Source organism: Mustela lutreola, chromosome 5, assembly GCF_030435805.1.
Source record: "Mustela lutreola isolate mMusLut2 chromosome 5, mMusLut2.pri, whole genome shotgun sequence".
In the NCBI taxonomy this organism is placed as follows: domain Eukaryota; kingdom Metazoa; phylum Chordata; class Mammalia; order Carnivora; family Mustelidae; genus Mustela; species Mustela lutreola.
In genome coordinates, this window is record NC_081294.1 from 166,689,862 (window position 1) to 166,706,776 (window position 16,915).

The 16,915-nt window shown below is 61.4% G+C and overlaps 1 protein-coding gene across 1 annotated transcript in view; it reads right to left on the reverse strand.

Moving 5' to 3' along the window:
• The window catches only part of OBSCN (obscurin, cytoskeletal calmodulin and titin-interacting RhoGEF), a 138,618-nt gene that overhangs the window by 40,951 nt on the left and 80,752 nt on the right, over window positions 1-16,915 (reverse strand). Inside the window, 16 exon segments of the mRNA XM_059176109.1 lie at window positions 803-1,081; window positions 1,797-2,670; window positions 3,157-3,530; window positions 4,481-4,813; window positions 4,930-5,217; window positions 5,478-5,753; window positions 6,226-6,498; window positions 12,006-12,081; window positions 12,217-12,413; window positions 12,678-12,950; window positions 13,498-13,770; window positions 13,882-14,148; window positions 15,030-15,296; window positions 15,618-15,689; window positions 15,692-15,880; window positions 16,221-16,484. Of these exon segments, the coding sequence (XP_059032092.1) occupies window positions 803-1,081; window positions 1,797-2,670; window positions 3,157-3,530; window positions 4,481-4,813; window positions 4,930-5,217; window positions 5,478-5,753; window positions 6,226-6,498; window positions 12,006-12,081; window positions 12,217-12,413; window positions 12,678-12,950; window positions 13,498-13,770; window positions 13,882-14,148; window positions 15,030-15,296; window positions 15,618-15,689; window positions 15,692-15,880; window positions 16,221-16,484 (4,575 nt within the window).

Here is a 16,915-nt window from a genome sequence, read left to right on the forward strand (position 1 = left end):
TTTTTTTTGTTAACACTGTTCACCATTGAGCAATGTTGTTGTTTTCAGATCAAGTTGTTTCCTAGATAATGTGACTGGCAGATGCCTTCTCCCAGCCCACAGTCCCCCAACGTGGGGTCTTTCTCAGAGCAGAACTTTGTAACTTTGACCGATTTTCCCTTTTGTGGGCGTTGCTTCAGTTGTCAGATGTAGGTAGTCTTTTCCTGGCCACAGCTCCTAAAGATCTCCTCCGATCTCTTTCCTGAAAGTCCCATAGTTTTGTATTTTCTATTTACATCTGTAATCCCTGTGAAGCTCATCTTTCTATGAGGCCGAGGTCTAATTTTTTGGCAGATAAACCCCCGAATGAATCCCTCCAGCGCTACTTGAGATTCTATCCCCGAATCTGACATCCTACCCTTCCTCCACTGAAATGCTCTTGCGCTTTTCTCAAAAACCAGGTGGGCACACTCATCCTGAGCCTACCAGGAGTCACCGGGTTAGAATAAAACACACCTCCTGTCCCATTGTCCCTCGGGGGAACTTGGGGGACTTGGGAACCGTGTGCTTGGCACCAAGGATGACCAAATCCATATTGCTTATTGTACCACAGCAAACGGCCACACGTGCTGGGGGCCCCTGTGACCTGTCCAGACACCCCCCAAGGAGGGAAGACCCCGACCCCCAGCCTGGCCCCAGCACATGGAGCTTCCCAGTCCCCTCTGACCTGAAACCAGTGTTCTCCGGGTCCTCCTGTAGCCCAGCACCGCCCCCTCCCCCAGCTCCCACAGTGGCCCTGGTCAACCCCGCCTCCCGCACTCACGGTCCACGCGGAGCTCGGCCTTGGTGGAAGACACACCCACGCTGTTCTCAGCCATGCAGCGGTATACGCCCATGTCTGCAGGCACTACAGCTGTGATGATGAGCTGGTGACCGCCCTGCTGGTCTTCGCTGATCATATAGTGGTCGTCCTCCTCCAGCATCCGGCCATCCTTGAACCAGCATACAGTGGGCACGGGCTGGCCGGTCACCACGCAGTCGAAGCTCACGGGGTACCCGTCCAGCACCTCCTGGTTCTGCAGTTCAGTCAGGAACACCGGGGCTGCGAGGGGCAGGTAGAGCTTGCAGTGAGTGGGCCCCTGCTTCTCCTCCAGCCACCCCAGCAGCCGGTGGCCCAGCGTGCGTCTCTTGCAGGCCCTGCCAGCTTCACCCCATTCTCTGGGAGGGTCCTTGACCTCCCAGCCTGGGTCTCAAGCCATCGAGAGGCAGGGGATAAGAGACAGGAAATGGAGAGTCAGGGGAGGGGATGGGAGACAAATGCTGCGTGGGATGAGGGTCTAGGGCTGCAAGCATGAGACGGTTTCCAGACCTGACGCCAGGGGCTCTGAGTCACACCTCACTGTTGTTCCTAAGGACATGCAAGCCAACAGTGGAACAGCTTTAAAATTAACTTCAGTTGCCAGAGCAGGCGAAGGGGGCCGTGGAACTCCACCTTTTCTAGCCATCTATCCCAAACCCTCATGGAGCAAGAAACGCAAACCCTAGAAGCCTAGAAGCCTTGTGAAGCCTAGATCCGCTTCACAAAAGGGGACACTGAGGCCCGGAGGAGCTAGCTGGGATGGACAGTGAACTGTGCTACCCCTGAATTCAGGCTCTTTCAGCCCTGTGGGCTGCATCTGCAGCGGCCAGAGGCGGGAGCGCAGCCAGCTCCCCAAGTCTGCAGCCGCTGGGATCCTTCTCCTCCACCGCCCCACCTGGGCAGCAGGCAGCGGGCAGCAGGCAGCGGGCAGCAGGCAGCGGGCAGCAGGCAGACTCACCGGCCTCCTCCGCAGTCAGTGGGCAAGGCGCCGTCGCCTGCGTTGCAGCCGGGGGTGGAGCCAGCCTGCTGATGCGCATCTCCACGCCCCTGGGCCCCTGCTCCCACAGGCAGATGTCCACTGAGATGCCCATGGTGCCGAACATCTCCCGGAAGCAGGTAGCCGCACGGTGGGCCTCGTCCCGCGACTCGAAGCGGATGTGGACAAAGTGCTGGTCTTCGCGGTACATCTGCCGGTCTGCAGGCTCCTCGGGCTCTGCGGATCCCTCATCCGCACTGAGGAAGATCTCTTCATCTGAGACCTCAGCCGGGCTCTTGGTGCGGAAGAGCCGGTGCAGCCGCCGGGCTGCCCGGCGGAAGGCGTCGTCCAGCTCACCCCCCGAGGAGCTCTCTGCCTCGCTCTCAGTCCCGCTGACCACCACACAAGCACTGTGGGCCACGCGGCCAAACTTGCTGCTCACCTGACAGGTGTAGCAGCCGGCGTCTGCCAGGCCCAGGCCCGTGACCAGCAGGGAGCAGGTGCCATCGCTAAGTTGGTCGATGTGGTGGTGCCGACCGTCCGCCAGCTCCATGCCATCCTTCAGCCAGCGGGCACGCACATCCGCCTTGCTGGACACCACACACTCCAGACGCAGGACATCTCCCACCTGTGCCTCAGTGTCGCTGAACGTGCGGGAGAACACAGGTCCCTCCTGCTGCTTCATCTCCTTTCGGACCTTGTAGCCCTTGAAGGCAGCCTGGATCTTCACGGCTGCTTTGTCCATGGATGGGTCACTCAGGTCCTCAGCACTCAGGTCTCCCGGTGGTGGGTGAGTGGCTGTTGGCTGGTCCTGATGCTTCTGTGGCTTCCCAGGTAGGACTGTGGGGACCCCAGCCTGTGCACACAGGGAAGGTGGGGAAACTGAGGCCCGTGACAGAGAAAGGATGGCACAGGGACAGCTGGGGCAGGACTGGAAGCAAAGTCCAGGGCTCCCGTCCCTGCTCCATGTATGTGTACATCACGCCACTCCGCTTCCTGCCCTCCTGCAGCTGCTTAACCTACGGGTGCCTAGTGACTCCTATGGCCTTCGAGATGGAGGCCCGCCCCCTGAAACCACTTTAAGTGGTCACCCGAACAGAGACTGACAGGTTGTGAGACAGAAAGACTAGTTTCAGCTCTAAACAGCCAGGTGGATGGTGGATGGGTGGACGGGTGGACAGGTGGAAGGGTGTGTAGATGGGAAGGTGGGGGATGGATGCGTGAGCGGTTCTGATGGATGGGTGGGGGATGGGTGAGTGGGGGATGGGTGGGTTGACGGTAGATAATTGGTGAAGACCTGAGCCATCCAGGCCTCTCCTTGCAGGTCACACTGGACACTCACCTTGCTGACCAGTGGTGAGGTGCTGGGCCTCCCAGCCTTCTTGAGATAGGTAACCAGGGAAGGAGTGCCTGCCCGGGACTCATCATCAGAGCTGGTATGTGAGAGGTCAGCCTCGCCAGTTCGTGCCAGCTCGTCTGCTGTGGAGTAGTCCTCTGAGAGGTCAGGGGCTGCTTCCTCTGCCTCCTGTCGCAGATGCTGCAGGCGACCATCCTCCTCAGGCAGTTCACTGATGGAGTCTAGCGTGGGCTCACGGCTCATGCGGCGCTTCCGGGCCAGGGCCTCCCACAGCAGGTGCAGGTCGCCCTCCTGGGCTGCCTCAGGGGGGAGGCTGGGCTGTGCAGGGGTCTCATCCCCAGACCCGGGGGTCAGCACCACTGAGAAGGACAGGAGACTGGTCAGCAGGTGGGGGGATGACAACCCTTTACCCCAGGCTGGCCTAGGCTGTGACTGTGGTTCTCCTCAGTAGACCAGAGAGTTCTGAAGGCCCAATCTTTACAAGGTTTTGAGGTTCTGAACTGCCCTGTTGGTCTCAGCGTCCTTATGAGGCCAGACCTCAACCTGCATCAGGGCCCTACAGAAGAGGAGTGAGCCCAAGGACAGGACCAGAGTCAGGAAAAGTGCAGATACCTCAGAGTGTGAGGGGTTCAGAGCCCTGGGGGAGGGGGGAAACGGGGCTGGAGGGGGGAAGTGATGGGGGAGGAGTCAGAGCACAGGGAGGGAGTCAGAGTGGGGGGGTTAGTGCACAGGGGAAGGGGGCCAGAGTTGGTGTGGGGTGCTCAGAGTGCACAGAGAAGGGGGTCCATGGGGAATCTGGTGGTGGTAGGGGTCTTGCAGTGGCTCAGAGCACAGGGCATCGGGGGTCAAGCACAGAGGAAGGGGATCAGAATGGGGATGCTCATAGTGAGGTCTCAGAGCACAGGCGGTAGGAGAACTTTTAGTGTGGGGGCATGAGTTCAGGGGAGTGATTCAGTGGGGGATTCAGCATGGCAGTGCTTAGAGCACAGAGTGGGGGACTCAGAAGGAAGGGAAGGGAGGTTCAGAGGACAGAGGCAGAAGAGCTCAAGAGACCAGCAGTGGGTAGGAAGGCATGTGTTGGCCAGTGTCCTGCTCAGGTATCAGTGTGACCTGAGCTGCCATCTTGTGAAGAAGCTGAGCGACGAGACTATGCATTTCCCCCCCTGTCCTCGGTATTCTTTGGTGTGAGGCAGGCTCGTCAAGAGGAACCCCTGCCCTTCCACCCCCAACCAGAGCTGACGAAGAGGAGGGGCCGGCTCACTCCCACATCCCAGGGCTCTCACGCCTTCACTGGGTCCCGAGGACGCACCCTGGAAAGTGGCAGCTGCAGGGGAGGTGGGGTCCTGGGTGCGGCAGCAGCGGTACTCGCCCTGGTCCTCCGCCGAGAATCCCCGGATGACCAGCATCTGCTGCTGACCCCGGCAGAGAACTTGGAAGCGCCCGCTGGGCTGGATGAGCTCCGTCCCCTTCAGCCAGACGACCTCACCCGCCTCAGTGACCTCGCACTCCAAACACACGTCCTTGCCGGCAACCACCTGCCGGCTCTCAGGAGCGGGGTGCGTGGGAGCCGGGGGCGCAGGAGCGGGGCACGCGGGAGCCCTCAGCACGGGAGCTGGCGGCGCAGGTTCAGGCTCCTGGGGCTCTGCGGGAAACAATGCCACTTCAACAAAGGCTTGCCCCGGGCCCTGCAGCTTGGGGAGACCTCGACCACTCCAGTGGACCTGACCCTCCCCAACCGTGGGGAGTGCAGCGACTCACCCAGTCTCACTGTCTGCGGCAGGTGCACGGGCTCCCCAGCCCCTGCTGGGCCCACAGCAGCCACTCGGAAGCGGTAGGTCTCCCCGGGAGCCAGGTCATCCACCACGCACTCAGGCCCAGGCACCAGTTCATGGCACAGGCGCCACTCGCCCGTGGCGGCCGCCTTCATCTCCACACGATAGCCACAGAGACCGCCGCCACCGTCGCTTGCGGGTGCCACCCATGACAGTGTCACAGAGCGGCTGCTCCTAGCCACCACCTCGGCGTCCTCTGGGGGATCCGGGATGCCTGCAGGGAGGGAGGGCTGGTCCGTGGAGGCTCCTGGTTGGCTCCCGCGCATGCCCAACAGGCCTGATTTGGGTCTGATCCTGGCATGTGCAGCGGGCGCGCCTCTGTGCTCAAAGGCCAAGACTGTCTGCGGGAGCCAAGGGACACTGCATGCCCTGAGCCAACCAGGATGGGGGCCACGGAGAGGCCCCCGGCAGCTTCCAGGACTGGAGCAGTAGAGCCCTCCCCATGACCTGAACCAGGCGACCCGAGCAACCCACCCAGCACCGTGAGCCGTGCAGAGGCCACGGCATCGCGGGCAGCAAAGGTGACTTCGCCAGCATGGTGCATCTGGGCACTGCGCAGCAACAAGGCATGGTGGCTGCCATCTGCGGTGACCATCCAGTCAGGGTCGTCGGGCTGCACAGCAGTCCCATTGATGTACCAGGTCGCCTCGCCCACCGGCACCGCCTCGCTGAGCATGCAGCTGAAGCGGGCTTGCACCCCGGCTCGCACCGTGGCATCTTGCGGCGGCTCCAGTACGTCCAGGCGCCAGCCTGTGGGTGGGGGCGGTGCGGGTAAGCCAAGGGTGCAGGGGTGGCCTGGGGGAACCCTTGGTAAACCTGCATGCTACCGGGTTCCTACAGCTCTGCCGCCTCCCCCTGGCCGAGGAGAAGACCCAGCCTAGGCAGGAGGAGCCTCAGAGACCAGACTCCAGCCCTGCAGGTCCATGGCACGGGGTCCCATGGGGGGGCTGGTCTCAGAGACCTGGTCCCAGCCCTGCATGTCAGCGGCTCCAGTCCTGTGGGAGGGGGTCTCAGAGACCAGACCCCAGCCCTGCACATCCATGGCTCAGGGTCCTGGGCATGGGAGGGGGGTCTCAGAAACCTGGTCCCAGCCCCGTACACTCCTGGCATGGGGTCCTGTTGGGGGGCGGATCTTGGAATCCTGGCCTCATCCCGTGGCCCCATCCCACCCCCCATCAGGCCCGAGGCTTTGCCCCTGCCTCTGCCCTTCCGCACCCCTGACCTCTGACCGTGAGGAACGCAGACGTCACCACATCCCCCGCCAGAAAGGTGACCCGGCAGCTATCCTGCGGACGCAGGTTCTTGAGCAGCAGCAGGTGACGCAGTCCATTGTCAAAGTAGACCACCTCTGCGTTCTCCGACGTGTGCACGGGCTCATCGTCCAGCAGCCAGCTGTGGGCAGCCACCTCGGGGCGCGACAGCTGGCACTCGAACAGCGCCTCGCCACCTTCCAGCGCGTCCACGTTCTCCAGGCCACGCAGCACTGTGTTCTTGGCTGCGGGGAAGGGGGCAGCTCAGGGCTCCCAGAGCGATCCTAAGGGAGGGCCTGCCCCCATTACAAAGGGCCCCAGGACTGAATAGGAAACAGCGAGTGGAGGGCAGCATATGGTGTCCAGGTGGTGCCCCGCCCACTCCCACACCCTAAGGGCTCTGCTGGCCCTGCCCACTCCCACACCTTAGGGGCTCTGGTGGCCAGGGGGAGGGGGTCTCCACACCAGACTGGTGAGATGGCTCAGAGGTGTTTCCAAGGCACAGCCAGGCTCAAACCCCCGCCCCACCCACACCCCACTGCAGAAGGGGGCTCTGAAAATGCTCCCCTTTCTCCCTGTCCCCAGCCATGCTGAGCTGCTCCCCTCACACACACACACCCGAGACGCACCTCTGCCCTAATCCCCTACCCCTCTCTAGTCCTCTTGTGCACACAGGACACCAGTCTTGATAACTGGACACGTGTTTTTTGTGTAAGCTGTAAGCTCAGGCTGGGCATGCCTGGCCCCAACTCCAGCTCAGGGCCTGGCTGCCCTCTGCCCTGGCTTGCCACCTGCCACGGCCCATTCCCACAACATACCACCTGCTGGGCAGTGATGCCAGTAGGAACAGTCTTAGTGGGCTTCCAGGAGGAGGAGGAACCTCAGATTGGGCATGCCTGAGCCAGGCAAGAGGACTGACAAGAGGGATGGGAAGGAAGAAGGGACTCATGAGGGGCAGCAGGGACCTGGATGCCAGGTGCCAGGTGGGGTCCTGGGAGTGGGGTGCATGTCAGGCCAGACAGGAGTGCCAGGCGACCCAGAGCTGGCCTGGATGCCGGGAAGGCTGTGACCGTGACCCACAGGACCTCAGATGCTGACCTAAGGGAAGGGGGCAGGGCAGCCAGGCGCACGGCCCCAGCGGCTCTCTCGAATGAAACCTGTTCCCAGCCCTTGTGCTCAATCCCAACTTGTCCACTGAGTCCACCCTGCAGGCAAGGGTGCCCGCTCTGGACAAGGAGCCCCAGGGAGAGAAAGGGGCAGAACAGAGCACCAGAGAACCAGTCTATGTCCCTCTTATGGCCACCTTCCTGGCCCTGGGCTGCTGGCACCACAGACCTGACATCCCCACATCCTGGCCCCTTCCCTCCCTGCATCAGAATCAGTGGCACCAACAGGGGTTATGTCTATGTCTGTACTGGGCTCAGATGGCCAGGCGGGGGTTGCTCTTAACCATTGCAGGGGAGAAGGGCCACACCTGCCATCACTGCTGGCCCTCAGCATCCGTAGTTCCCATCCCAGATGTACCTGCTGCTTTGCCTTGATAAAATAACAGACTTCAAAGCAACAGTGAGCCCCTGTGCCCTCGCCTGCCCTCTCCTGCTTCTTGGGGCTCTCTTGTCCGCACCCCCTGCCCAGATGCCCTCATGCCTCAGGCCCATCCCCGCCTCCCTCAGGCCTGGGCTCCCATGGGGCCCCTCCCCATAGCTGCTGGCGGCCATCTCCCTTTCCTACAGCCCCCACAGGGATGGCCCCCTGAACAGGGGGATTGCTGTCTATTCTGAGCCTTGCTCCCAGCAACCAAAAACAAAGCATTTTAAAAACTAGATTCTGTCGAGAGTGAGGGGGGTGCCCCATCCGGCAGGTGGCCCCTGACCACTGCCTCCAGCCTGCAGCTCACTCATCCCCAGGAGGGGTTCCGATTTTCCCAAAGGGGAAGTGTCAGCAACCAAGAGATGTCCCCCTGACGGGGGCTGCCATCCGCACCCCACTCCTTGCTCCCAGAGTGTGTCCTTGCTGCACTGCAGTGGGGACACAGGCTGGGGCACCCTTGGGGGGCCGGCCTGGATGGGAGAACAACTAAGACCCCAGGCTCAAGGAGCGCAGCCCAGCACCACATCCTGTCCCAACAGGCCGCTCTGGGAAAGGTGGGCCCCTGCCTGCTGGACCCTGTCTTTCCGGCACAGTCACACGGCCTCGGCTGTCACCGCCTGCCTGGGCTGTCAACACTGGCCTTGGCAGCACTTGGGATGGTCCCAGCCATGCCAGAGCCGTGCAAGGCCTCACCTTGCACATGGAGCAGGGCTGCCACGCGGGTGCCCGCAGCCTCACAAGAATAGATGCCACTGTCGCAAGGCAAGGCTGGCCTGAAGGACAGCCTGGCCACGGTCCAGTCCTGCTCTATGAAGACACGGCGCCCGTCAGCGCACACCTCCTGTTCGTCCATCTTCCACGTGGCCTGCACGGGCCGTGAGTACTGGCAGAGGAGCTCTGCCGAGCCGCCCTCCTCCACCACCAGGTCCTGCATGGCACTGACCACCTCCACCGTGGGATCTGTCGGCCGACACCCCGGGCACGCGTCAGCCAGAGCGGCCCGGCCGCACCCTACCCGCCCTGTGCTCTCAGCAGCTCAAGCAAGCATGAAGCTGTGGCAGGAGGGGCCCCGTCCCGGCAGCCTGAGCCTCACCCCTGCCCACCACCATCCCCTGGCGGCTCCCCTAGGCCCCTCCTCATCCCTCTCATCCCCAAAGCCCTACCTCCCTCCCCACCCCCGGCCCAGGCCATACTCCCCTCAGCAGGGACACGACACCTGTTCTCAAAGCCCCCAGGCCCTGCTCGGGGTCTGTGAACTCTGCAGGTCACACACAACACCCCCAGCCCAGCTCGTCCCTGCTCCAGGGGCCTCGCTAACCTCCTTGGGGTCCCCATCCTCTCTTAGCCTGCTGAAATCCTACTCAACAAATGGGTCACCCCAGGGCGTGGGTGCATGTCTGTGTGCAGTCTGCCTTGGTCCTGGGGTAAGAGTGCCAGGCAAAGGCTTGCTGAGTGGTTAGATGCATGGGACCAGCTGGGAAGGACAGCACGGGAGAACCTCTCAGCTGTCCCAGGAGTTCCTGACACCCCCACAGCTGTCCCTCCCAGAGAGCCCGCAGCAAGGGAGGCAGCAGCTAGCAGGGAAGGTGCGGCTCTGCCCAGGACTGGGAAGGGGGCTCTCCCCTCCCGACTGCCCTCGTGGGCTCCTCCTCTTCCCAGGCAGGAAGAAGTGTCTGGGCCCCACGGGTGGCTGAGGAGGGGCATGCCTTACAGCTTCACCACTCCCCAGCCCCACCTTCTCTCCTACAAGTCAAGAAAGCAGACCTCCCGCTGCGCCTGCCCTGTCCACGTCCTGGGGCCAGCCCCAGACCTGCCGCCCAGGGAGCCCGCAGCAAGCATGCCAGGTCAGCGGGTGCAGAAGCGCCAGCTCAGGGCAAGGTCCCATCGGCCAATACCTTTGACCAACAGCTTGGCCGTGGAGACCAGGGGCCCTGCACGGTAGGTGATGGTGCCTGAGTCGGCAACCCCCAGGCCCGAGAGCGTGAGGGAGTGGAAGGTCCCGTCACGCACGGAGATGGCGCTCTGGGGGCTGTCCTGCAGTAGGGTGCCATCCAGCCACCAGCGGGCCTCCGGCCCACCGGCGCTGGACACCTCACAGGAGAACGTGGCCACCTCCCCCGCAAAGACGTCCACATTCTGCAAGCCACGTACCAGGCATTGGGCCGCCTCTGCGCGAGAGGGCAAAAGGAGGGGGGCTGGGCATTCTGGGTCTGTGGCACCAGCCTGGGGTCTGAGTCTACAGATCCACCCCGGCCAGCTGGCCCGCCTTGCTTGCAGAATGAGACCCAGAGACCATGCACGGCAAGCCCATGGAGGACGGGTTCAGCCCCCCTTGCAACTGACACCCCCACTGGCACACAACCACTTTCACCAAAGGAGGCTGTTGACCTGCCTCCATGCCCTTTTCAGAAGGCACAGCGCACATACCCTAAGCCCCCAAACTGGGGTCTTTGTGGGGTGGAGTGTGGAATGAGAAGCTGTGGGGCCTACTGCTCTGGTGTGGTGTGGGATCTCCCTTGGGACATAAGCTTTCCATCCCTGGAGAGACGGAAGCAGGTATCTCTCCCATTCCCACAGTTCCATCTATGCAGATGTGCCCTAAGGTCCCTCTAGCCCTCAGATTCCCAGGCCCTAATGCTGCATGGCAACTGTTCCCCTGCCCTGTCACACAGTAGGGCCTGAAACCAGGGCCTTCCCAGATGCAGATGATGCCTGCTCTGTACCCCTGTACCCACCATGGCTGACCCCTCCCCCAAAAGGCCCTCCATACCCTTCCTGAGGCTGCGCCATTGATGCCCTAGCCCCCACCTGCCCTTCCCTCTCTCCCAAAAGTGCACACCTGACTCCATCCCCACGCTACCCCATCAGTTCCCCATTCCCGTCTCCAGCAGAGTTCCCAAGTTCATCCACATGCCACCTGTCAGGATACTCATTCACACATCCCCATGCTTATGGCCCTCCCCACAAGGCCATGGGCAGGATACTCCAGCTGGGGTCACCAGCCAAGACTGGCCAAGGCACAGCCCTCAGTAAAGTCTGCAAGGCCCAACCCAGTCCCATGCTGCCCCCTCACAGATGCCCAACCTGATGAACATATGACAGCCTTCCTGGACCCACTCTGCACAAGACAACCAGGATACTACCCCTCTCCCATCACTCAGCTTGAGGGCACTGCTCTCTGGAGCCTTTCCCAGCCCCATAGTTCACAGAGCTGTCTGTCCGCCCTCTGAAGATCTGGTGGAGAGATCAGGGGACCTCAGATTCAGGACTCATTCTGTCTCTGTGTCCAACTCCCACAGCAGACTGAGGACTCACTGGGACAGAGCTGCATCCTTCCCCTCTCTAAGTAGGTGATGGTGAGGTAGATGGTGGATAGATGTACAGACACACAGATGGATGGTGGGTGAACAGATGGACGGATGGTGGATAGATGAGCAGATGGATGGTCAGATGGTGGATGGATGGATGAACAGGTAGATAAGTGGACAGACAGAAAAATGGGGTAAATGGACAAGTGGATGGATCTGTAGATGAATGATGGATAGTGGGTGAGTGGTTAGATGCATGGGACCAGCTTGAAAACCGGGAGTAGGACAGCACGGGAAAAACCTCTCAGAGTCAGACACTCAGAGATGACCAGCCCTGGGGACAAAGTATAACCCAAGGTAAAGTCTTCATATACTGTCTACAGGTCTGGAACCTTATATACTCTTGTCTACACCTACATGCATCATAGCTGCCCTGTTGCATCAGCACTTGGAAATCTGTTGGATGCACAGCTGTGTATCAGTGTAGAAATGAGCACATGGACTGGTGTCACAACAGTCATTGTATGGAGGGTGGAAATCCCAAAGGCCCTGCCTCCACCGCAGGGCCCAGGCCCACAGCAGCCAGCCTCCCCACCTTCCTCCTGTGGACAGCACTCATTCCATAGTGGGATCCCAAAAACACAAGAATGTCTCAAGCTGACATGCACTGGTCCATCTCGTTGGGCTTCTGGTCTGTGGCTTTAACCACGAAGGGGTGGAAAATGGGTTACCCCAAGGCAAGTTCACCTCTGGAAGGCTTGGGTTTCTGGTCACACCACCTCCAAACAGCTCCCTGAGTAGGGAAATACAGACACCCACAGGCAAGGGGCTGCTTAGTGGAGGGGGCTGCCCACCTGTGACCTTTAACTGGGCCTCCGAGCTACATGAGCCCACTTGGAAGCTGATGGTTCCAGCATCCTCTAGGGTCACCTGAAGGAGAGAGGGGTTCTCAGCCTGGCAGCCCTGCTCCCACCATCTCCACAGGCCCCCAACCCTGTGTTGGGACCTTCCCTCACCCACACCCCTGGGAGCACCATGGCTGGGGACAGGTCCCAGAAAACCCACCTTGTGCAGGGTGAGGCGATGGAGCGTGCCATCTTCTACAGTGATGTCATTCATCTCATTGGCCTGCAGCGGTACCCCTCCCAGGGCCCAGCGGGCCTCCTGGCCAGAGGCTCTGGACAGCTGGCATCTGAAATGGGCATCCTGGCCCTCGCTGAGCTGCAGGTCCTGCAGGGGCTCCAGAATGGTCACCTCAGGGACTGCACAGTGGGAGACAGTGTCGGCCTCCCAGTCAGCAGTGCCTCTCAGTCCCCAGGGTCTGCCGCAGCACCCCACCCCAACTCCTGAAGACAGGCACGTGAGGCACCACTCCATCCACTCCATCCCAGAATCACCCAGCACAAGGCCAGCTCCCCACCAGTTCCCCACCCACAAAGGCAGGGATCCAGGGACCTGTGTCTGGGCCACAGAGGGCCCGAAACCCCCAGCCCAGAGTGTGCAGCAAGCCTGCCGGGCCCCACTACCTCGGACAGTGAGCTGGGCAGAGGACGTGTGGACGCCCACGTGGAAAGAGATGGTGCCTGCATCCTCGGGGGTCACGCCCGTCAGCCGGAGAGTGTGGGTGCGGCCTCCCCGCACGGACACTTCCGTCACCTCATTGTTCTGCAGCGGCAGGCCCTGGAGACGCCACTCCACATTGGTGACTCCATCCCGTGACACCTCACAAGTGAACTCCACGTCCCCATCCACCTGCACCTCGGCATCCTCCAGCCCCCGCACAATGGTCACCTCCGGCTCTGGGGGGTAGGTCACAGGTCCCTTTACCAGCCAGGCCAGAACACCTGAGCCAACCTCCCGGTCCTACTCCTCCAGGGACCCTCACGCTCTTCTCGTCCCAGACCCTCTGTGCCCCACACACTTGTTACCATGACACTCGACTCCTAGACGGGGCTGGGGGTGCCTGTTTGGAAGGAACATGGGCACTTGTGGTGTGCTGGGCTCCACCCACCCTGTGGCCAGCCCTGCCTCGGCCAGGACAGCAGGAAGGCAAGCCCTTTTAAAACAGGTGGGGCTCCATGAGGATGACCAGGCCAGGCTGCCCGCCTGTGGGCTTGGAATGCAAGGCAGTTTCCGGGGCAGGGGGGATGCAGTAGTGATTCCCACTATGAATACTCCTCTCTAGGAGCACCTAAACCAGAGGGAAGTGGAAAGGAGGAGAGCCAGTAACCCCAGGGCCCTTAGAACAATACCCAGACAAGGGCCTGGCCTTAATGGGAGCTGGGCCAGGCCAAGTGCACTCCCAGAGCAGCCACAGGAGGAGAGGGGGTGGCAGGGAGGGCTCACCTCTGACCCTGACAGAGGCCACGGTTTTCCGGCCGCCAGCCACACAGACATACTCGCCCGTGTCCTTGGCCTCCAGCCCGTGGATCAGCAGCTCACATGTGGTCCCCAGGCGCCTTATCTCATATTTGGGGCCCCCGTGCAGCTCCACACCCTCCTTGAGCCACTGCACAGGGACACCGGTCTCTGTCCCACTCAGCTCACAGCGCAGCCAGGCCACACTGCCGGCCTCCTGCTCCGTGCTCTGCAGCTCCTCCTGGAATATAGGCCTAGGGGCTGGGGGGCCAGGGAGGGGCGCTCAGGGCTGCCCAGCAAGGCACCCCCACCCCGGCACCCTTTCGGGGACTGAGGGCCTGGAAGAGGGCAAGGTGCTGCTGGGCAGCTCACCTCGGATGGAGAGGCTAGCAGTGCTCTGCGAGTCGCCCGCGTTGCAGGTGTAGTGGCCAGAGTCCTCAGGCTCCACGCCCCGCACCAGCAGCTCAGCAGTCCTGCCCTCCTGCACCATCTGGTATTTGGCGCACGGGAAGAGCTGCAGGGACCCTTTGCGCCACTCCACGCTGGCGCCCTCTCGGCTCAGCTCGCAGCGCAGGCGCGCCGTGGCGCCCTCGTCCACCTCCTGGGCCTGCAACTCCCGCAGGAACCGCACAGGTGCAGCTGTGGGGACTCAGAGAGCGTGAGGGCAGGCGCCGGGCCAGGAGCTCAGGGGGCTACCGCGGGAGCGCAGGGGGTGTTGCTGTGGGGAGGGGAGAGAGTGGGAGCGGGGCCCAGGGTGCCTGCAGGGCTGCAAGGGAGAACAGCCAGGGAGCAGGAATAAATAGAGAAGGCACCACAGGCACTCAGCTGAGGTTTCTGGGGAGATGAGACTAACCGCTGGGGCGCCATGGCAGAGCGGGAGGGGCCAGCTGCTAAGGGTCTGGGTGTCGGAACCACGGGAGCGTGGCTATGGGGGTGTAGGGGCGTGGCTACCAGGTGCAGTGGGGGAACCTCAGGGGCGTGGCTATGGGGTGCAGGGGCATGGCTACAAGGTGCAATGTGGACCTCGGGGGTGTGGCTACGGGGTGCAGGGTCATGGCTGCAAGGTGCGGAGGGGACCAAAGAGCCCTGGCTATGGGTGCAGAGGGTTACCAAAGGGGCGTGTCTATGGGTACTGCACAGAGAACTGCAGGGGGGTTTCAAGTGGGACCTTCAGGGGCGTGGTTACAGGACTGGGGTGGGTCCCGCAGGAGTATGACTATGGGTGCAGAGGGGAACCGCAGGAACAAAGGTACAGAGTGCAAGAGGGGAACTGTAGGTGTGGCAACACGGTGCAGAGGTGAACCACAGGGCCCTGATGGTGGAGGGAATCACAGGGGTGCAGCTGTGACGCCACGGGTAACCTCAGGATCTCAGCTACTATGGTGAGGACAGTGAGGGCTGAGCTTGCTGCCAGGCCTGACATGTCCCCCATGGGATGCCCAGGGTGGTGCTGCAGCCCTGAGGCACACCCCAAAGCACAGGGGTCCTGCATGTTGCACGGGTCTCGCCTTGGGGCCCACCTGTAACAATGAGGGTGGCACTGGTGGCCTGGGGTCCACAGGCACATGCGTATTCGCCCGCATCCTCCCGGCGCAGGTCCCTCAGTACAAGCTCCACCGTGGGGCCCCGCTGCCGAGGCTCCCTGCGCCCGTCAGCCTGCACCTCCAGGCCGCCCTTGCTCCAGACCACGGTGGCGTTGGGCTGGGACAGCTCACACCGTAGGGTGACCGAGGCCCCCTCCTCAGCCTGCAGGCTCTGCAGGGGCTCCCTGAATACCACCTGTGGGGCTGAAGGGTAGGCGGGGGGCCGAGAGACACAGAATCAGCCCCGCCATGGGCATCCCAACATACAACGGGACACACTGAAGGCAGACAAGTTGGGCAGATTGGGGTGAGGTGAGAGAGAGACACAAGGGGAGAATTCTGTCCCCACCACCTGGAGAGACCCCATGAGGATATGAGGATGGAGGCCAGTAAACAAAGGACACAGGACAGTAGAACAGACAGAGGACAGAGGAGGGGAGTGCCTCTGACAGCCATAGAAGATGCAGAGACACAGAGACAAGGACAGGCACCCATACACTCCATGTGGTTACACATGGTCTTTACACATGACAGTAAGCTTTGCCAACGTCCTCTCCTGCCCACACATGCATGAGTACTTTGCAGCATCCGTCACGCCAGGCCACAGATCTCCAGCGCACACACGGTCCCTTCCTGCCTCAGGCTGACTCTGTCCCCAGATCTGAGGGTCTCGGACCCCTTCCTCCACTCCACAGGGGCTGCCTTGCTCAGCTCACAGCGCAGCATAGCTGTGGCACCTTCTGTGGCCTCCTCATCCCTTAGACTTTTTGTGAACTTGGCAGGCAGGGCTGGGGAGGGTCAAGGTGACACAGAGAACATCGGACTATCTTGGAGACACTTTGTCCATGATGGAACACCCACAAGAATCACAAACAGTAAAGGGTCACGGCGTGAATGACTCAATAAACACACAGATACTGAGAAAGACAAGTAGTCCAGGGTAGACAGACACAAGCCTGGACATGACATCAGGATATACACAGAATGAGGACATGGAGGGTAGGAGAAACCAGTTAAGCCCACCAGCGAGATACAGACAACCACAATCCTACTAGAGAGAATGTGGTGACAGGGTGACACTATGCAGACACTAAGCCACAGGTCCACATAGTCACATGTGGTCTTTACCCCTGATAGTCAGAGTGGCTGATGTCCTCTCCTGCCCGCACACACACGAGTACTCCCCGGCATCTGCCATGGCCAGGCCACGGATCTCCAGCTCACACGTGGTCCCATCCTGCCTCAGGCTGACTCTGTCCCCAGCTCTGAGAGTCTCAGATCCCTTCTTCCACTCCACGGGGGCCTCCTTGCTCAGCTCACAGTGCAGCGTGGCCGTGGCCCCTTCCGTGGCTTCTTCCTTCCTCAGGCCCTTGGTGAACTTGGCAGGCAGGGCTGGGGAGTGTCAGAAAGACACAGACATAATCATGGTCTCTGACCACATGGATGAGATGGGACACAAACATCACAGAGGAGACACAGACCCAACTGGACGTGGACTACGTGCTTGGTGTGTTGAGCATATGCTGTGAGCTATGGCTTCCCTCAGCCTGGCCTGTGCTCAGTGTGGCCGTGGCCTCTTCAGTGGCTCCTCAGGACTCACACTTGGTAGGACTCTGGCCACCACAGCTGGGGAGAGTCAGACACAGGAACAGAGATGTTGGGGGCAGAACACACTGGGACAGAGGACAAGACAGGCTCCCATAGGACAACAGGACCAGCAGTGACCAAGGGCTGGGAAGTGGCTGGGATGCTGGCTTCTCGTGGTTCACACAACAGCCCAGGAGAGAAGGCAGATTCCATGGAGTAATGGATGGGGGGTAACA